The following is a 22,178-nucleotide window of genomic DNA, read 5'->3' as shown; positions in this document are numbered from 1 at the left end:
CAAGGCACTCCTTTACTCATCTCCAGAGTAAGGAGACACCTTCCTTTAATTGGATTTCCAAATGCCAGATGATGGATAGACTGAATAAATGAAAAAATATATAAAATTATGATGATCATGACCCAGTGTGATTAGGCGCACCACCAATATAATCAGGCGAAGTTATCTCGTAAAAAAGCATGCCATATATTTTGGATTTGATGACTGTAGATTTTAGAGCCATCTGCAAACAGTCATTAAGAGAACTAATCTAACTCTTATCTGCAGTAGGCACAAAACAATGTTTACGTAAGTCAAGGAGGGACTTTTGACAGTGAAAGAGATAACGAAGGTGGTTGTATTTGATCAATGTGAAGAGGAAACGAAATAGTCCGGCAATTAAAATAAATATTGGCATATGAGATGCTGTATTTGGAACATAACTTTACCTAACTGTACGAGAAACACCAGACATTTTTATAGTTTTCAATTTTTTATAGATGGGGATGAAAGTGATGTCAAATGCTCTAGGCATGCTTCAACGTACGCATCGATGTCAATTTACTTTCCATGTACAGCAACTCTCCTGTTAGTTTCTTACATCATATGATAAATTGTTACATTGCATCAGTTCATCAAGTGGATATTTTTAAACTCCTCAAGTATTTATGGTCATCAATAATTTAACTGTGATATATCTTCTTCTGCTACCACTTAAAAACTCATAAACCAAGAAGAGATTATTGTATTGTCTGATCTATGTTTTATGAGTGTCAGAATAGTATATTGTCAATTTCTTCGCAGTTTATGACGTGATACGGTGGCTATGGGTTATATATATATATATATATATATATATATATATATATATATATATATATATATATATATATATATATATATAACAGATTACTTCAAGTACAAAATAATGAAATCTATTACTTGTTTCATGCATCTTGCAATCCTCAGATAAATATATATATATATATATATATATATATATATACATATATATTAAATGATTAGTAATTAGTGAATTAATAGTATCACAGCTTTGACAGAACAAAACTGTGACGTCATGATAGAAAGTGCATCTCCGAAATTTAATGTAGTACGTACCTCGAATGTCAAAGATTTAAAATTTTTGCTCAAACTTTCCTCGATGAAACTTTCAACCATTCTCTTAACTAATATCGAGAATAATAATCAGGGGTTACCACATTGCGAAGCTTGGAACTGTAGAAGCATATTACGAAATATTTACCTATTTTTGAAATTCAAAATGGCCGCCATCTCTGAGTTATCCCTGTGTTAACTCGATATAAAAAAATAAATTTTCGAAAAACTTTTTTATCATGCTCTAAGAGCTTTAAAATGAGTCCCCCTCCCCCACGAGACGTAAATAAGAAAAGATTTGTAAATATTTGAGATTCCGAATATCTGTCCCCAAGGCGCATTCTACAGTGAGGATGCATATAACAGGCAGTCTCAACATGAGAAAAATTAAATGTACGCCATCTCATAATCTGTATAACAATCTGTGACATATTGCATCTTTATTCGAAAGGCATTTATTTTGTTTATATTGTGTGCGACAGATGTGTTCTCGAGTGGTACGTAATTTACAAGATGGCGTAAAGTCGACATTGTTAAACTATAAAGATGATTGGATTAATTTGTCTAAAATGTGAACAGGATCATAATCAGAATGAAATACTCATTAAACTTTTTTTCTCAACTATGTACCTCTGCGGTTCGATCAAATTCAGTGAAGTCAATTTTGATATTTGGCCTGATTGCAAACAAGATGTGAACTGAATGTGGTCACGTGGTTTACAACAGGTTCATTATCACAGAACAATAAGATATCTGTCAGATCATCAACTTTCGCACAGTATTCTCGGAGTTAAATCACTCATTACAAAACTTCATTTAATATGCAAATGAACAGTTTATTACCTGGACACTGCTCAGTGGTTCATGTTATAATATCTATTAGACCAACATTTGTAGCACGTTTCATCAAATTTAATGCTGCAATTTCAGAGTTACATCACTAATTACAAAGTTCATTACATATGCAAATGAACCCTTAATTAAAGTCCCACTAACTTTTGAAATTTGTGGACCTCAAAATACCTTCCTTTTCACTCCTGGTTTTCTATGAATTCTACCCTCTGAAGGGATAGGGGCATTTTCCGCATGAGGAAACCATTCCTTTGTGAAACATTTGACAAGCAAATTCAAATTTTAACGGTCATTTTGATTCCGCATCTTTTTTCTAAAACATTGGTAATATTACAAACAGAACGTACAATGTCACACTTGAAAACAATTCAGCCCTATACATTTCATTGGAATACTCTATTTCGATGCAGATATGCACAGTATTCACGTTTTTTGCTTTTCCGCATGGAGCTGCGATTAAGGTTCCGAGACAAGAATTTGACCATTTTTAATCCAACAATCCTCAGGTGGTTAATGAGCTCAGAACCCCTGTAAATTATACATTTCTGAAAGCCTAGATTTAGGGGAACATTTTGGTACACACAGTGTCACCATTGTTTACATAACTATCACGTGAAAGGTAATTTGCATAACCTTTCAAAAATCGGTTTTCCCTATGTTTTGTCTCAATACTTCAAAATATCTGACTCAAACTTTCTGGAATGCAAGCTGTCACAACGCTCTTCAAAAGCGTGTCTCAGATTTTTTATATCTTGCTTAGTTTTTTTGGTGCACAATTTTAAAGAAATCAACTAGGGTTAAAGTCACTGCTCTGGAAGTTTTTTCTGGCATAAAAAACTGTTTTAGAAGGTTTGAAGAATTGTGACAGCTTGCACTCACACAAATTTCAGCCACTTAATTATCTAAAAGCATTTAAACAAAACATAGGGAAAACCGATTTTCGAAAGGTTATGCAAATTACCTGTAACTCGACAGTTATGTAAACAGTGGTGACACTATGGTCACCAAAATGTTTCCCTATATCTGGGCTTTCCTAAAATATATAATTTACTGGGGTTCTGAGCTTATTAACCACTAGAGAATTGGTAGACTAAGAGAATTGGTAGCTTAGACTACTAATTCTCTTAGACTACTAGAGAATTGGTAGCTTAAAAGGGTCAATTTTTTGTCTTGGAACCTTAAATGTTTTGGCAAATATTTAATCTTAGTGTAATCTTTATCTTGGTCAAAATTGCGTAACAGTCCTAGAAGGTAGTCAATAATAAGTATATGCACACATCTAAATCAGTACAGTCTTACAAACTTATTTAAGCTTGAAAGTAAAATATCTAAATAATATTAAAAGATACAGCTAGTGAGGCAAAAGTTCATTGACTTAATCTTTAACATTTGAGTGATTACTGTAACAAAATTTGGTAAGGGGCACACGCAGACACAGACAGACGTAGGCACACTGTGAAGGCTAGTACCACGTGATCAGCCAAAAGGGACGGGGACAAAGTATGACAAATAATATATTACTTTTGCCACAATTGAAGAGTTGCGCAATCTGTTCAGTTGCAGGCAAAAACTTAACACCACTTTTTTCTTTCAATTCGGACGAATTCGAAACGATAGCAGGTATTTTCTGGTACTCTGTTGTTCAGAACACACCTGACACTAATCGACCACATCAATCAACATCAAGGCTCCATAAGAAATTTAAAAACTGCTGCACTGCATCGCATGGAGTGCAATCAAACCAAGGTTATTAATCAAATACTCGATTACTCAAGGGACCGTTGTTTACCTCTAGGGGAAACAAATCGGTTCATTCAATGAAGACGTGTCGATTTCAATTCCTTGCACTTAAACTCGCAGGCATATATCCTATTAAACTTGCAAGTATATATCTTATGATCAGATGACATCATTAGTATCTGTCAGAATATCACAGGACTTTCAAGATACTATCAAACTTAGAAGAAGTGAATCCCACAACGATCGAACTGCAAATCACGTCGAATAAATATCATAATTGCGGTAAGTCTAAAGTATTGATAAATTGTGACCATGATCATGGGGACACTACAAACGACATTTGGCAAGCGGCCAGATACTTAATTCATTTTACGGCAAGATATTAAGTATGCAAATTAATATAAAAAACGATGGCCATTTCTATCCAAATTCAAGCAATCCTACTAGTTAATTTAACGTGGGCAACGAGTCTATCTGCACCTGAGCGGCGCCCTGCAATGGTAGCCAAAGCAATTGCTGACATCTGCAAGCCTTATTTGAAATGTTCTACGTGACGACACATGTCACTAGGCAACAGGACAATACACACATATAATGATTCTGTATATTTGTTATATACGTTAAGTATGTATACCGATGACTATAGTGTACACTTGGTGCGCAAAGATCGGCGTTACGTATACTCTTGTTCCGCATAGATATACACATTACGTATATCAAACGTATTGGTGCATTCCATACATACAAAGATGTACGTTATAATGTATGCCAGATGTGTTCCATGAACGTCCATATACGTAAATATACTGAACGTATTTCAAGCATTTTGCGTAGGGCGAATTGATGTATGACTGTATCTGTGATATCCTTGTATGGTGTAAGGTTGTCGCCATGCGTTGCATGTCATAATTGCATCCCGATGGGAAAAGAAATTTCATTGATTAGGCCTTCAAATTGCATGTGTTACATTGACGAAGAGAGGTGCTTTCGCCGCAGGCGATGGACGAGACGATATACACAGGACAGACAGTCAACTGTTATCATTCACTCACTGGGACACTCATCATTTAAAGTTAATATGTCTGAGATAAATTAAAGCCGTGAAATTCAGAGATATTGAATAAACGTGTCCTTCACATCCAAAATACCGAAATAGACCAATAAGACTACTTTCTCGTTATCACACTGTCACTCAGCGTGTAATTTGGTTTCCCCACTTTCAATTAGTCGAATCTAAATAACACTGCGGTGTATTACTGTGAATTCGTCTAGAAATTGATGAAGGACAAGATGTCATACCCAAGGTTGTATTGACGTTTAAGTCATGAGTACTAGTCAGTGGCAATCTACCGCCAATCAGTCTGTCCATAACAATGTCACGTGATTGAAATATATCACCTCAGCGTTAATAGGAAATTGTTTATTTAATAAGGACACTTTGGAGATTAATTCGTAATTTTGAGAACGAAATTTATTTCCGGGCCGTTCTTTGCAAAGAATCCATCGACCAGCGAAGTGTACATCGTGTTAAAAACCGGCACTTTGCATTTGCATAAACAGTCATGTCAATGCTACAGTATTCTTGGACGGTTCCACGTCTGACAGTTGTCCTATTTTTAGAATTCTAACATCCTAATTAGGTCAAATTAATGTTGCGACATTATTCAACTTGAATCCATAAATCAATATCTTCGAACACGCCAAGCTTGCTCTCACTCGGGACGCAACTCTACAATTTCTCATTTATTTACTCAGACAGCTAATTAACAGGAAAATATAACCCCTCGTGACATTTTCGTCCTCGCATTGACATCAAACCAGATAAAATTGCCACTGACAACGATGAGGTAGGATACCTGTCTTTCTCGATAGTAAGAAAAAGGATCTTTGAGGAAGACGAATGTTTTGCCAATCGTCAACGACAAATTCAATCTACGATCATCGTTTATTTCAGTTTTCGGAGTGTCTATGACTACGATCGATACATTTTGTATTGAACGTGTAAGATATTCCATATCCGGTAAAGTTCTCTTCGATGTTCATATTCGCGGGGTGGAATACTTAACTGCTTTGCTGGAGATGAAATATATTATATTGTATTATATTTTTGGCAATAAATTACACTTAGACCTGGTAATTTCCTCGAACACTTCCGTTCTCAAAGCCAATAAAAGCTGAACTAGAGTTTGTATTCAGTGACCACCTTCAATAAAACGAAATTATACAATTGATAAGTTCTTGATGATGACCCGAGGCATCTTGACATTTGGCATGGTAGATAGTCCGACGAACCTGTCGAAATGGATATCAGTGTTTACAATCTCTCGTCGACGTATCACTGAAATGGAATAAAACACCTCAAAATTGCAGTCCTGAATACAACAACTCTCCGTGGATCATTCTGATGTTGTCACCCCATTATTGACGCCGTGTATTTCCACTCTTTTCTGAAGAAAGCTTCTTGAGAACACAGTAATACTTTTGCCACATGCGCAATAATCCAGGCAAAATAAGGAAAAAAGAAACGCCACCATGGAATATGACATGACATTGATCCCATGAGCTCGAAGAGGTGAAATTTATCAAAACACAATCATAATAAAGGATATCCTGTAGACGATTAATTTAATTGGATTAAAACGTATATCATAAATAAATAAATTTAGTAATTGTTAATCTTTTAGTTACATAACAAACTATATCATGGTAAGTAATCTTGCCACAGGTAATACACTAATCGACGTTTTTAGAAAACGTCCACAACCATTTTCGTCTCTGACGGCAAATATTTGTCGATCGAAGTCTTTAAAATCCTTAGATGTTATTGTTAATCGACACAACTTGATAGGATACAATACGACACAAATATATCTTATCGTTGGAACCAAAGTGTCATCAGAATATGACGACATACTCTGCAGAGCACGAAGAGTTATTCGGAAAAGTGACAGACTCTTGCAAGTCAATAAAGATACATAATTCACAAAATAAAAGGCCAAACTATTGATTATTACATGCCTCGATGTGAGTGCAAAATTGTGCATTGATTTGAATAGGAACATCCGGGGAGTTAGCGGGCCGGTGAACGATGTACTGACCGGTTTCCATGGTTACCCGGTCCAGTGAAGCTCTTCGACGTTTTCGACGTCAAGGTACACGCTTTACGCTAGATGTAAAATATCCATGTGCGCACCGCTATTTTGACTTTCGTTAAAATCCATTTGATGCTGGTCGGTAATGGTAAAATTGCTTGAGAATGCTCTACCCTAAATGTCATATTTACAGCATCAACTGTCAAGAGGCATGTAATAAAAATATTATTGCCTGAATACATGGATTTATGTGCCCTCGCAGCAGGAGACAATTTGCCCTCCTGGCGTCGGGCAAATTGTCACCTGCTCTCGGGCACATAAAACCATGTATTCAGGCAGTAATGTATAAAACGACATAAGACAAGATCATAATCCATCGAGCGTAACACCAGATAGACCTTCTCAGACTTCTAATCAGTATAGAAGTCTGTTTGGATCACAAAATGTTATACTTTTCGACTAAAAAGTCACAAAATATGATAGAATACAACATCACACACTTGGAAGTCGAGTTCATGAAAATTAAGAAGACAAAGGAAAGAAAGCAGAGAGCCTGACTCAATTCAGTCTGGTTCCATGAAACGCAACACATCAAATATTGTACAAAGCTGCAAAAAAGCATAAGGTAATATGGAATATGTCACTTAATGTTAAATAGAAGAATGGTCACTACAATATTTTCATTAAAGATAGTATTTAACCTCACTGAAATATAGAACAACAACACTGCCGCAAAACAATACGGATAAAGTAACCTACGACAACTGATGTCATAATTGATAAGTTTTGTCTCCATGAGACATGCCAGTGCTGAAGATGAAGATATAGAACATCTTCTTACAGGATTGCAGAGGGCCTAATCAGACTCAATGAAAACAACAGACGTTAGCAATATCGTCTAATCACTATCCAAATATAGTGACAGTCGCAAGAGAAGAAGAATCAGTCTTGGTCGATGAAACAACACCTCCGTGCTGCGGCAGTCAATCGCGTCTTGAAGACGCAACAGAGAATTCGGGCATGACACAAGCCAAGAGCTGTAGACTTAATCGTCAGAGAACGTGTCTTGAATCCCGACAGTGCCCACCTAAAGTATGTTCCACAATGAAGTTATCGTTTAGTATGTGTCCTATATATTAAGTACCATTACCCAAGCAGTATATCTAATGCATTGCTGACAATATATATGAAAGACCACACAAGACAATACAGGTGGAACGATAAAATACACAAAGAATTTGACATTGAGAAACAGGAAGAATTGGTAGTCGTCGAAGAATTTTTGATATATGTTCGTAACTATTGTAACAGTATGATGGCGTTTTTGTTTTGACTGTAGGCTAGAGAATATTCGAAAAGTTCACCATTGGCAACTTTTGAATTAACTTCTAGGAATCACCAATTTTCGTGATATCATATAAAGCAATCTGTTCGGAAACTCCTCTGAAAAACACATTGATTATTTTTCAACACCACATATGTCGAGAAATAAACAGCAAGAGCAAACCTGAGAATGCATGTATACTCACAGGTGATAAAAACCGCAGTGTAATTTGTACTATCACCGTAAGATCACAATGTGATCAGAATCGGGAAACCATCAGATTGTGATTTTAGTTTGAATCACAATGGCAATGCAAATATCCCCATTTACGTTTCCTTCTGTATTGTATCGAATGCTTACCATTGTCAGTGATTCGAGTCACGTGATGTGCCCGGGTGTTGAGCTTGCAAGTCAGGCGAGGCTGTAGCTCATTAGAGCAACGACTGCTAATCGAAAGAGTCAGTGCCATCGTCAACGGGAAGTCTACAGGGCGGTTTACATGCTAGATGCAAACAAATTTTTTCATCTTTTGTTATTTGTCTGGCAAACAGTTCAAACGAATGAATCCAACAATTACTTTTGTCTTCATTTTGATATTCTGCAGTCCATCGGAAGAGAAACAATCCCCATCCCACAACGCTCACGATATGAAATCAACCACATTCTTCTTGGACTCGCTCATGGGGAATTATGACAGGCGACTACGGCCAAATTTCGACGGTAAGATGTCTTGTTTGATATTCATTGCCATTTTGTCTTTTCTGCACTGGCTGAAGATTTCTTTGGCGGAATACACCATTGTTCCACACATGTGCATATCTGATTCCCAACCTACAAGTCTTGTTTTGCATTGAATTCTCAATCCACCAAATTAGGTTGCTTCCCACTTAATGTCGTCAGGTACACCGCATGTCTTTTAAAGCAAGGAATAGTGCACGGAGAGACGTCTATCCTGATAGAATGAAAAGACTTAATCAACAATTGGCAAGTGTATGGCGCAATGGCACTCGATTTTTGACTGAAGCAACTAATATGACTCGCTTTATAGGTTCCTGGAAGGCAAGTGTATCTGTAGCAAGACGTGTGAAATATTTATGGACAGACTTTGCAGCACTTTGCACTCCGTGCTCTAGCAAAAATCACATTACTGTATCGCCTTGAAGACACTTTTCCTTTCATTATTTCAAGAACAAATTTATGTCGCCATTGGGCGGGAAAGAGTATAGTGCATAAAATGTTCCACTTATTAACATTGTCGTACATTCAGATATGCGTCAGTTTTATAATCTTTAATATGTAAAATATCTTCTGTCATATTTCAAGATATAATTGCTTGATGCTGAAATTCTAAATTCCCTTTAATGCACCACTATATTGGTATTCTGATAGTATTTTTTTACATCCATATGTTTAACTCCGCTATTTTTTAAAGTCTGCATGGGATCAAAATAGTAGCATGCGGGTTACGATGACATAGCAGTCTGTTCAGACGATCCTTTATCCGGGCTTTGAAAGCAATTTGTCGAATATTATAGAATTAATGTAAAAAGTCTGGTTGTTTTTCAACAATAACTGCAACATGATTTGAACTATTCTTGATATCTGGGTAAAACAAAAACAACCGCATTACATAATGTGTAACACATTTCAAACACCATTTTCATACGAGAAATAAAGAAATGAGATAATGAAAATACCAAAAAGAGTTTTTATAGATTTGTTTTACCATTAATCACAATACAGTCCAAATATTTCCACCTCGTTTTTTCAGTGTTCTTGTGATATTTTCTTTACATTATCCATCTGATGCAAGATTTATCACATGATGTTCAATCATACTTGGATGACCTTTTTACATTCTAAATTTGTGATCGTTTAAGAGAACAATAAGGCATTTCACATACTCTTAGGCCGGGATCTTTTTGCTATTTAATTCTGCTTTATATTTTTCTGTAAGTCCAAGATCATCCCCAATCTTTTGCATAAGTTTTAAATCAGTTAAATCAAATTAAGGATGAGAATTTCAATAGCGATTTGAAGTTTCCCGTTGTCTAGTAAACCTTGAGAAACACACATTGGGTAAATATATTCAACAGTCTTGCAGAATTGTCTAAGGAGGCGTAGAATTGACTTTCATGATGGATTAGACTGCGACCAGTAGGCACTAAGTAATTGGTGTCAGCTCTGTAGATTCGCTTTAGATTCCGATGCTTCACATTACATTAAGCACTCAAACACGGATAGCAATTTAGAGGACAAGATTAATATGTGTGCAGGCTGGTGAAATCGACCATTCAGAGCGCAAAACATATATAGGTATTTCTCAAAGGCTAATTCTTTTCGGATAATACGACGAACATAGTACACCACGGCTGCAATGACACTAGCTAGCAGTACTTCTAATCGGCATGATAGGTTTTTTATGGGTTTCGTGGCGGCAAAATCAGCAGTGTACGGTGTATTTGATAGCAAAATGTCTGGTAATCTAAACCTCAAGTTTGAATGAGTTCCATATACATACACGTGACATATGATATGCCGACCACGTGAATTAGACTGTTGTCATCTTTAATGAAATATTATTAAATTCGCAATAAAGGGAAACAGTGAGGGGTCCGTAAAAACCCATCAACATAAATATATCAGTCGAGTTATTGCTTTCTGAACAATCAGATTTCTACAAATTAGAAATCTCATTTATAGCAGGTGTGGAAATTAAACATTATGGCACATTATTACTATTTTTTAATTTTAAAAGCATATTTCACATTTGGCATTATGCGAGGAAACAGCAAATATGATTTTTTAGCTTCTAAAATAATCATGGAGGATATAACCATATGAAAAACGGACACAATTATTCGTTTTGCAGTTGTAGGGTCCCCATACTGAAAGGTATCACCTGGATGCGAGATGTATATTCCTTTGTTCGATTATAAACCTCAGAAAATATTTGTCTTAGGTCTATGAATATATCAATAGCGATTTCACTCACACTAGCATTCTGTTTATAGTGTTTGAAACTATTGGACAACTATAAGTTAACGTGTTGAAGCCTTTGCGGATTTTGATGACATGCTCATCTTTCATCATAATTTACAATGTATCATTCTGTGTGAATTCTCTTTTTTCTGTCTCTCAAGGCGAGCCGACAACGATCCATATTGATATTCATATAAGCAGATTTGACAGCATCAAGGAAATCTCAATGGTGAGTCTACGTAAGATGCAATAAAATAATACATGACAAAAAATCCACATGGACTTAGATTTGTCATATCACAGAAAAATTATTGCGTTAGCCGTGACCTACTCCGTGGCTTTGGGAGATATCTTGGCTCACGTTACATGGACATGGTATCGGTGATGCTCCATAGAATTTCACGAAAACGTCCAAAGCTGTCATGTCTCAAACGATGTCCTTCTATCTTTGCATATTAAAATGTGCATGTTGATTTAGATCCCAAGAACGGCTAATTAGATTGAAATGCTATCGGATCCATTTTTGTAATGACTAGAGATTGAACTAATCAGGTTTTGGTGTGTCGGTAAAATGGCGAAATTATTGGCACTTTATTTCAGTTTTTGTCGCACAAAGTCACTGCATTAAATATAAATCACTTCCATTACTCAGAATACCTAATTCAAGTATCGGAGACATTAAAGACGATCATAAAATGGTTCATTCAACAACATCATCGTCAACCTTATCATTGAAATAATTAATTGATGCTGATAAACGTTGATTTATAGACCTGTCCAATAAGTGGTTAGATAGGTTGATAAAATTGTGTAGGTCCTGTAACCATCGAGAAGATGAATAGAACCTGTCTAGTACCCAAACGCCAAAAACTGACTGATTCAATACCTCCATGTACCGATGTTAAGCGAGATAGCTGTTATAAGAATCTAATGATCGTCATTAGGCGTAAAATATGAGTTGTGGCGATTTGAAACATTTGGAAAGAGTTTAAGTTTATGCTAGATGTGCAATGACAAATGTCAATTCCACAAAGTTTAAGGCAAAAAGGACTTACGCTGGCTTGCCGTAACATTTCGACCAAGTTACACAAAACAGTACTTTTAGGTCGGTGTTAAAATTGTGCCCATGCTTCCTAAGATACTGCTGCATATTCTGTTCAATTTCACAGTCTCATTTAATTGTATTATCACATGCCCTACATATCGAACGTCGTGCATTCCATAGGATTTAACGGTAACTTGTTGGTGACAAAGCAGGCCGCATAGTCATCATTTGACTGAAAGTGACCCGGAACTATTTTCAACTCGACAACTTCGGAATTGAAAAAAATCAAATTCAAGTTTTTCTCGGAAATACGATGTTTACAGAATTACTCATAAAACATTCTGTAAACCGAATCATGGTGATTGAAATGTATCAATGCGCCATTCGATGATGAAAATCGTTCTCTTTTGGAACGGATTTTCGCCTAATATAGATATAAAGCATATGGCTGTCATTAACTGATAAACCCCAAAATTCGGAGTGTAAGAGAGGCATGTAATATCAACATTAGAATGTGGCCCCGAGGTAGGAGACTATTTGCCCGACGCGAGGAGGGCAAATAGTATCCTTCCTCGGGCACATATTTTGATTGACGGAAGATGGCTGTTGCATGCGATTTCGTAAAACTATTTCCATGCCTCTATCATGAAACGTCACAACAACCTTGATATGTCCATGTGTATTGGTAACATCTGAATGTTCTGTTTTAAGGTAGATCGCGCCTCGGGGACAGATATTCAGACTCTCAAACTTTTACAATTCTTTTCTGATATACCACTTGTGGGGGTTCATTTTAAAACTCTTGGTGTAAGAAAACTTTCCACTGGCTTAATTTTTCGAAAATCGAAAAAAAAATAATGTTTTTCTTTATAGAGATGACACAGGAATGGCGGCCATTTTGAATTTCAAATATCGGTAAATCTTGAGTAATTTTTTTCTCTAGTTCCAAAATTTGCCCTGTGACCACCCCCCCCCCCATTTTTATTCTTGATTTTGAAAGAGAATGGTTGAAATATTGCGTAAGGAAAGTTTGAGCAAAAGTTTAAGTCTTTCACTTTCTAGGCGAATACTACGTAAAGAACTTCCATGGATAAGTTAATAGATTTTTTCATTTCTAGATGTCCCGACTCATACGGAGCACAAATGAGTATTTTTATCGATATTAAGTCAAGTTTAAGAACCCCAGGAAGGATTGTTCAAGTCTTCTTCTCGGCTTGGATATTAGAATAAATTATTCTGTCTCGCGTAATCATATAATGCTTCAATTACTGTACCGATCTCTTCATGGAGGGAATTATACTTCATTTGATTGATCTTTAAACTTGCAGATTTTGGTTAAGGTAATATGTTGGATGCCGCTAGGGAACGGTGTTCATTACATATCAAAATTATGCTGATGAAATCACCCACCTTCTTGGTTAATTATAAAAATCAACCTATTCCATGTGTAAAATTGCATGAACTGTCCTAATAATCATGCGTCCATGTGGACGAAGTCCCGAGAGGTAATCATTGATTGGGCACCGTTGATCCGTCCGTCTTTTAGACGACCGATACTATTACTCAGGGACACACGGGACACTTTAGCTTACACTTGACACAAGAAAGATGTAGTTATGATAAACCTCTACATATCAAATTGTATTATAATCTACTGCTGCCATGGCACCGGACTGAAATTTTGCGTTTTATTTCTTCAATATTGAAGCTATTGCTCTGACATGCTTGAACTCATGTCGGTTCAACTTGTCACCAGTGAGTTCTTGGACAGACATATGCTCACGATCTTTTAGAATTCTTTATAACGTCTCATCTTTCCAATGTTTGTTTCGGTATCCAGTGCCATTACGCGGATAGATTATTTTCAAACTTTGACAGGGACAACGTACAATCACATACATGTACATGCCAATTTGTTTCGAGGTATGATCAAAAATAGCTGTGGGTCCATAGCTGTGGTGTTTTCAGACGGGATTCCCACCTTTTACGGGCTGGTTTTGATTTTTTACGATTTTAACCCCCGCCACCACATATGGCCATATGTGATGGCGGGGGTTAAAATCGTAAAAAGTCAAAACCAGCCCGTAAAAGGCAGGAATCCCGTCTGAAAACACCACAGCTATGGACCCACAGCTAGATCAAATAGGGGTGCCTGATGGCCCTCTTATTAGAAATCGGACTAAATTTAACCAATGTCGGTCAAAGTTAGCACAAAGTTAGCATCGTAACAAACCCGAGCAAGTCAATTGGTTTCTTGACGTGATCCAACGGGGTTTCAAAATCGCCTGTTTTGCGTTCACATTCATATGTAGAACGTCATTGTGTGCTTAACATATTCTGTTCAAACTCATAAAAAGGACAGAGTATTATGGTATACGCCCATTATTGTGTTTTGAAATCCTGGTTTCATTAAGTCCCTGTGTCGTTCATACAAATGTTCGTGTTCTAGTATTTTGTACTCCGACATTTCCAAACGAATTATACTTATACACTTCATTTGTGAAATACATGTGATCATCTGTTACATATTGACCGTTTTGCTTTTAACACGCCAATAGTTCTCACCAAGATTTCTTTAATCCGATTCAAAACGTTATTTCACATCAGTTACTTAAAGGATATGTCTTCTACATTCTGTATGCCTCTTCCTCGATGCTTATTTGCATAACGATGTCTCATACTAGAACCTACTGGGTATTATCCGGGGGGTTTGGTTGTGCCAATTCGATCAAGTATATAGACTCTAATCCATTCTATTTTTGCCTTTGTTTAGGACTTCGAGATGACCATTTTCCTGCGCATGCGATGGAATGATCCACGTCTCAGATATAATCTAACAACAAGTCACATCCCACCTTCAGCGTTTATGATAGACAAAATATGGATACCAGATTTATTTTTCACGAACGAGAAACATGCATATTTTCATGACGTTACCAGAGATAACGTTCTGCTTCGATTTTTTCCAAACGGTGATGTACTGTATAGCGTAAGGTAAGGTCATTAACAAATAACCCCTTTGACACTCGCAATAAAGGAGAGGATTTTGTCGGCTTTGAGTGAAACGCATCCTATAACGAAATATGGCGACCAATGGCATTGCTTGAAATGATGCAACTTACAAAAACTCGTTGCCTGGTTTTCTGATGGACAAATGACACGTGACCGATGCGTCACGATACTTTCACTTTTTGTAAGAAGGAAACATTTTCCAGTTACTGATCTTAACTTCAAATCTTCATGGCCGGAAAACACAATTCGTGATACAAATTTAGCCAAGGAAAGCAATCCAAGTTCGGATATCGACTTAAATAGACCGTCGGCGTGTTGTGTTAGGTGTGTTTACTGTTGTGTAATGGACGGATACAAGAGCGGGCATTTAATTGCATTGAATGTGTGAAGCTCAGAGCAGGTGGTTGCAGGCTGTAACAGGATATGCTGGTTTTGTGAAGAATCTCGGCTGGCGTTCGGATTTGTCTTCTTTGGATCTGACGAAGACATTGTATGCATACTAATTTAATATTACCGATGCCTCCAACTGAGGCAATTATAGCCGTACCTCAACTGACTGAGACGTATTCTAATATTGCCTGATTAGTCTTTGTAATGGACCTTATTGCACTGTAATGAAACTTGGCTGCAATGTCGTGATATGAATGGCTGATTGACGGGGATGAAATGTTGAGTACGACTCGTTTTGTTTTGTTTTGTTTTGTTTTTAGCCTTGCCTTGTTGTTTTTACTATTAAACATTGAAATTTACGACCTGAACGTAAGTTCCTACCTTCAAGTTGACGAAAACAATGTTGATATTATTGTTGTGGTCTATTGTTTTTGTTTATTAATGTTACATATCAAGAAAATTAGAGAGTAAGTTAAGTTTATGAGATATTTCCAAACATGAATTCTAAAACAATCACTCGCACGTCGCATGGTTTACGTCACATCGCTGTAAGCTAATTTATAGCATAGCTTCCGGACTGATCTTTGTAACAGGAAAAATGCTGCAACTTGTTCGTCTGCTGTAGTTATTCCCAATTGTCCCAAACGACCTGATAGAAATACGATTAGCTAAATTTCCGCTTTCTTAAGCAGATGAGACCTTTATTCTGAAACCCTCTCTACGCATGAGTGTGTACCAAGCCAGGAAGTCAGGAAAATCTCGATGCCATTTGCCGCCGTTGGCGAATAAACAAGTAAATAAAGTTAGAAAACGCTGTTCTGTCTGTTGCTTTACATACAGTGGCTGCAACTTGGCATTATCCGCCTGTTTTGCGTTGACATTCTCCTCAATGAAAATTTAAAATCTTCTTTACCGTTAGAAATGAAAGAAACACAATCAGGATAAAAATAATCAAGTATAACTAAAAGCTTCTCCAGACGTCAACTGCCATTGGATGAAGATAACGTACAATGTCAGGTTTGATGACGTAAATTAGACATCATTGCTGTTATAGAGAACTCAGTATGCACAAGATCTTTCACGCTGAAAGGTGCATTAAACCAGACACTGTTACAAAATTAATCGATGTTCTTTTTTGTACCGTATGACATCTCACGGTGAAATCTACACGACACATTTAGCATATGTCAAGCACATAGGAGCTTAACAGCGCCTGCGATTCGCGAAAGGGTTTGATGGCTTTATCGTGCAAGAGGCAAGTCTGACGAAACGAACGAGATAACGTCTAATGGGGCAACGTTAGTGAAAACAAATTAACTTTTGCGTGCGAGCTAGTCCGTAGTGGGAATTCATATCGGGAAAGAACGAACATTAAAATTTGCGATCACATATTCAATTTGTGCCGGTGACGCTCTCTGAGAATAGTAAATGTAAGCTTTTCCATCTACTCTCACAAAATTTAGTAGGATATAATCTTATATCCTTGACCGTGACGGATAAAAAACAAACAAAAATGATATGTAGAACTCTCTTTCGACCGAGAGAACATTTGATCTATGAAACTTAAATTTTTTGAAAGTAAATCGTTCGTTTGGTTGTTACTGTTCATTATTTTGCATTAGCTCTATTGAATGTTGTAAGTTGTCAGCATCGAAATCTTGGAGTCGATGCCCTGTCTCAGAAATGCACACATATGTAGGCCTACTTGCAATTGAATCGCGCTGAGTGTAAGCGCCCACACCGATGAAAATGGAAGAGAAATTTGTGCAGACGACAGTGTCGTACACTTCTCATCATGCGAGCACAACTATGTAAAAATTCATGCATCCTGAATAGATCTTTCTGTGCTGTCTTACATTTCTGAGCATTGACACACACCGAATTACTATCGAATCTGGCCATTCATAACAACACGCGAAGTGTGTGCTATAAATGAACGTACATGAATGTTCTATAGAGGGCCTCTCCAAATAAAATCCCGTGTGAGATCGTGTCGCGTGACATTTATGGATCTGAAACTATAGTCTGCAAACACATTGACACCAGGTGTATGAATAATTTAACCAAGGAGATTATTCCTTAACGGGAGTTATGTGTGCACTTTTCCCCTTCATTGCGCATATCCGTTGTACAGTGAGAGTGGTAATGGATCAATAGCAGAGGGTAGTGTTGTCCAGTGTGGCTATGAGGGCTTCACCATACCAACAGCGATGACAATCACAAATCAAAATGACCCATACTCACTGACAGAGTGTATTCGCTAACATAATCTTTATCCGAATTTCTAGGTTGACGTTGACCTTGGCCTGTCCTATGAGATTTTCAAAGTTCCCGCTTGACAGACAGCTCTGCTACCTACAAATGGAAAGCTGTGAGTATGACAGATTACCGTTGCCTCTCGCGGACACGAGAGGTTTAAAATTCACCAGAGAGAGTTGCTTGGCTTAAATAGCCTTTCCTACTACTTGTACTTTCTTTTACCGTTAGAGGACATACTTCGGCCTGACATCCCTATCCCAGTCTCTTGTCTTTGTGTTCGTCATGAAAAAACTCAAATTAATAAACCTTTTTCGGTTTTTCCCCTCTATTATAGAAAGTTTTATCATATCGTTGTAACTCATACCTTCTTATTTCCGTGATATCTCAGCTTAAACCTCTGGCTTTGTCACAATGTTTCCGTCACAAATTTGATAACATTTTCTAAAACATGTATGCTCTCCTGATCCTTTTTATTTTGCGTTTTTGTTTGTTTGCCCTCAGTGATTTTGTACAGTTTCGAATGTGAACACATTTTCTTGGTTGGTTTTGTGTCACAGATTGCACCGATCGGAACAACAATTACAATACTGATCACCAGTCATTGACATATCGTCAAATAAGTCATAGAAGGGTTGGTGTGCGTATAGGGTATAAAGTTACTGTAATGATGGTAATTATGATGACGACCACCGCAATGATATACTGATCGTGTTTCCGTCGACATACAAAAAACATTTCACTCGTCGTTTCTCTTTCAGACGGTTATACGGACAGGGAACTTATATTCGAATGGAAGGATGACACGCCACTTACTAACGATACGGTCTTCGAGTTGCAGCAGTTTACAGTTACAAATCATCAACTGCGTCGATGTGACAAAGTCTACTACACTGGTACGTTATGTCTATTTTCATCAATACTACAGTTTTCACTCACACACACAGACACAATCACACGCAGACACAAACAAATACACAGACACAAACAAATACACAGACACAAACACACAGACACAAACACTGACTGACACAGTGATATGATAGAAGATGTTTTCGCGAAAAGATCATAATCAAATATGGCTCTTCGCAGGTGTAACGAGGAAATATTATAAAATAGACACAATGTTTGATAGGTTTTGGTAGTTATAATTTTACAATATCCACTATATTTGTGCAACCTTCATCGATATGCAAAACAATCTTAGACAACATTTTTAATTCGATTCTGAATATTTAACCAAAATGATAGCATCGTACTTTGACGTTTGTCGAGCAAGCATGACACATTAAGGACGAACAACAAAAACATCGTCAATGGTATGACCAACCGTGCAATTCGCCTCAGCCACAATGTGATCAGTATTGAAAGTAAGCTTCGAGTCCTAGACAATGTCATGGTCCCTCTGAGGATTGTAATGGGAGATTGTTGCATACCAGTTTTGGTAATCAAACATAGGTTAAAAATAGGTTTGCTTTTAACGGTAATGGTCATAATGAAACACTTATTGATATTACAACCCTTTTTAGAACTAGAGCGCGAAGCCACTGCAGTGAACTGCAATAAAACTGCTTACACTAATTAGTTTCAGCTGTAGCCGTGGCCACTTTGGTGTTGAACAAGGCTACTTGATAAAGACCAAAAGTCTGCTTGTACAAAGGCAAAACTAGCTCTGTCTGAGGCTCGAGTTGTAAATGAGAGTTTACGATTGGCACCCTGTGTTCAAGATTAAGATACAATGTAACATTACCATGCACTGGTCCATGTACAAATCTTTTTTATTTCAACTTCCCCAGACAAACTGTCTGCATGGGACATACAATGTTGTCGACTTTGCCAGCTGGCTACAGCTGAAACTAATTAGTGTGAGCAGTTTTATTGCAGTTCACTGCAGTGGCTTCGCGCTCTATTCTGAAAAGGGTTGTAAGAGGAAATTTCCAAAGAGATGACTTAACCATTCAGGTAGTATGCGCCTCGAAAGCGAAAATGACCAATATTTTGCTCAAACTCCCTTCAAGGAATCTTTCAACCATTCTCTTTCAATCGGGGGTCACGGTGCAAACCTTGGTGCTAGAGAAACAAAAATTACCCTAGATTTGCAGATATTTGAAATTCAAAATGGCCGCCATCCCTGTGTTAACTCTATAAAAAAATGAAATTTTCGATTTTCAAAAAATCTGAGACAGTAAAAGTCTTTCTTGCTCCATGAGCTTCAAAATGAGCCCCCTCAAGTGGTAGATCCGAAAAAAAAACTGGAAATGTTTTAGAGTCCAACTATCTGTCCCCGAGGCGCATTCTACCTTAAACTATCTCGCGTATTTTTTGAAAATATGACAGCCATAACTATTGTGAGTTCTTGTGTAAAATTTACAATTACATTGTATCTGCAAAAGGTAATGGGTTGTTCTATAATGTTAAAAAGGTAGGTCATTGGTGTATACGATGAATAAAAGATGGCCCAAAATCGAACCTTGTGATACTCTTGAAGTTACGTGACACCAAGAGGATGAGGCCCCACCAAGATTTACTCACTGTCTTCTATCAGCTAGGTAACTTTTGAACCACTTTAACAAATCATTTTACAAACCATAGTAGCTTAGCTTATTTAATATCTTACATCTGGAAACAACCCACTCGATCCTATCAAGAGTACCGGGTCGTAAGACAACAGCGTGTTGACGCATTTCTTCAATAACATCGGGACATTAATTGTGCACCTTGCAAAATGTCGTCTGCGTTCATTGAAATTAGAGTTCTTTAATGTAGAAACCAATGACAGTATAATGGTGTCTTTTCGATATTCACAGGAAACTTTACCTGTATCATGGCAGTTTTCACCCTCAGAAGAGAGCTGGGTTACTATTGGTTGATAATTTTCATACCGAGTTTCTTATTGGTTCTGTTGTCGTGGGTGTCCTTCTTCATCAACCCGTTCGCGGCACCAGCACGTATATCACTTTGTATAACGTCAGTTCTGACCATCACCACCCAGGCCATAGGGGTGCATGAAGCCTTACCAAAAGTTTCGTACGCTACGGTAGGGTTTTTCCCAGCGAATTTATCCATTTGTTTTGAAATATGACGTTGTTGGAGCTGACCATTGATTACGTTTTCAATGTATGCACAGTGTTTAAAGTAGAAAATTAATTTGTAGCCATATCGACAGCTTAGTGGAATATGGTTTGGCAGTGTAAGGTTGTCTCAGACTATAAACTGAATAAATCGTCTTCAAGTTTCTGGCCCATAGTAAGTGATGTCACCCACAATTCTCCTTGATCTGTACACACTGAGATCAGTCATCGTACTAAAGCAAATTTCTTCTATAGAGACCAGCTTGATCTATATTTAAAAATGTTGAATGAATTGTTTTGATAATCATGATTTTCTGCTTTCCCACTTTGAATAATGAGAAGATCAATTCTTTTCCATATGGAGGAGATAGCAACTTCGTAATTTTGTCAGCAGATATTTTTGACAACCATGAACAATATTTTCAAGGAAACTAGCGGAATAAGTTGCATATGTGTTGTTGAAAGAAATGTTATTGCTTTTTTGGATGTTTATGACAAAGGAAATTTTCATGTCTTACAGGTGGCATGATGAAACCATCTAATTTGCTGATAACTTTACCGTAAAAAGTGTACCATTTTAGCACCTACAAATTCGGTTTCTTATTCAATTTACTCTTGAATTTAAAATATAATCAACAATTTTGGAACATATTTAAACAAATCGCCTTGAAATTAAATTCTAAATTTCAAAAGGTTCGAAAATTAATAAAAAAATGAATAAGCCTTTACAGCTTTGCTTTAGCAAACAAGGAGAATTGTGCTTAACCTCACTGACTTTGTAGCCTTTGACTGAAGATCGTTCTTTTGTTCAAAAATAATAAAGTCAGCCCTGGTTTTCTGTCATATTTTAAGTGTCATTAATAAAAACAATTGCTTTGACGTTAAGTTGCACTTTAATACCATCCATATAGTACCACGCATAGTACACATATGGAGTGTAATTCTTTTGTCTATTACAGGCCATAGATGTCTGGATGGCCTTGTGTTTGATATTTGTGACGGCATCTCTCTTCGAATACGCATGCGTCAACTATTGCCTTCAAAGGTTTGGAAGAACTAGGATCAAGGTGACTAACTGTTTATTTTTTGTTTGTTGTTGTTTGTATTTTAGTGACCGTTTTTATTGGATGTACCAATACCCACTCGTTGTTTACAATTGTAGGAAGGTGTTATACGCACAGCCAACTTTTAAAAAAAATATTTTCTCCAGTAATTAGCCGACCTCTGCTTAAATTTACACACTCTATATGTATAAGCATGTTCATATAAGTCTGAATGTTTTAAAACATCATGACATTATTTTAATACGCAGCGTTTCA

At 37.0% G+C, this 22,178-nt stretch overlaps 1 protein-coding gene across 4 annotated transcripts in view; it reads left to right on the top strand.

Annotated features, from left to right (window-relative positions):
• LOC139121554 (glycine receptor subunit alphaZ1-like) overlaps window positions 1–22,178 on the top strand; it is a 74,190-nt gene that overhangs the window by 48,567 nt on the left and 3,445 nt on the right. For 2 of the 4 annotated variants that reach the window (XR_011549316.1, XM_070686556.1), the window contains exons 2-8: window positions 8,708–8,823; window positions 11,247–11,314; window positions 14,904–15,124; window positions 17,821–17,903; window positions 18,550–18,684; window positions 20,596–20,825; window positions 21,819–21,926. Coding sequence is in view for 2 of the 4 variants with exons in the window: in XM_070686556.1 (XP_070542657.1) it covers window positions 8,708–8,823; window positions 11,247–11,314; window positions 14,904–15,124; window positions 17,821–17,903; window positions 18,550–18,684; window positions 20,596–20,825; window positions 21,819–21,926 (961 nt within the window). In the remaining 2 variants the exon portion in view is untranslated. Of the gene's footprint in view, window positions 1–8,533; window positions 8,824–11,246; window positions 11,315–14,903; window positions 15,125–17,820; window positions 17,904–18,549; window positions 18,685–20,595; window positions 20,826–21,818; window positions 21,927–22,178 lie in introns of those variants that run through there. The other 2 variants (XM_070686557.1, XR_011549315.1) reach the window with 2 other exon arrangements.

The sequence above is a fragment of the Ptychodera flava genome, chromosome 21 (genome assembly GCF_041260155.1).
Source record: "Ptychodera flava strain L36383 chromosome 21, AS_Pfla_20210202, whole genome shotgun sequence".
Classification (NCBI taxonomy): Eukaryota; Metazoa; Hemichordata; class Enteropneusta; family Ptychoderidae; genus Ptychodera; species Ptychodera flava.
The sequence above is the reverse complement of the archived record's forward strand: the minus strand, read 5'-3'. Positions and strand labels throughout refer to the sequence as shown.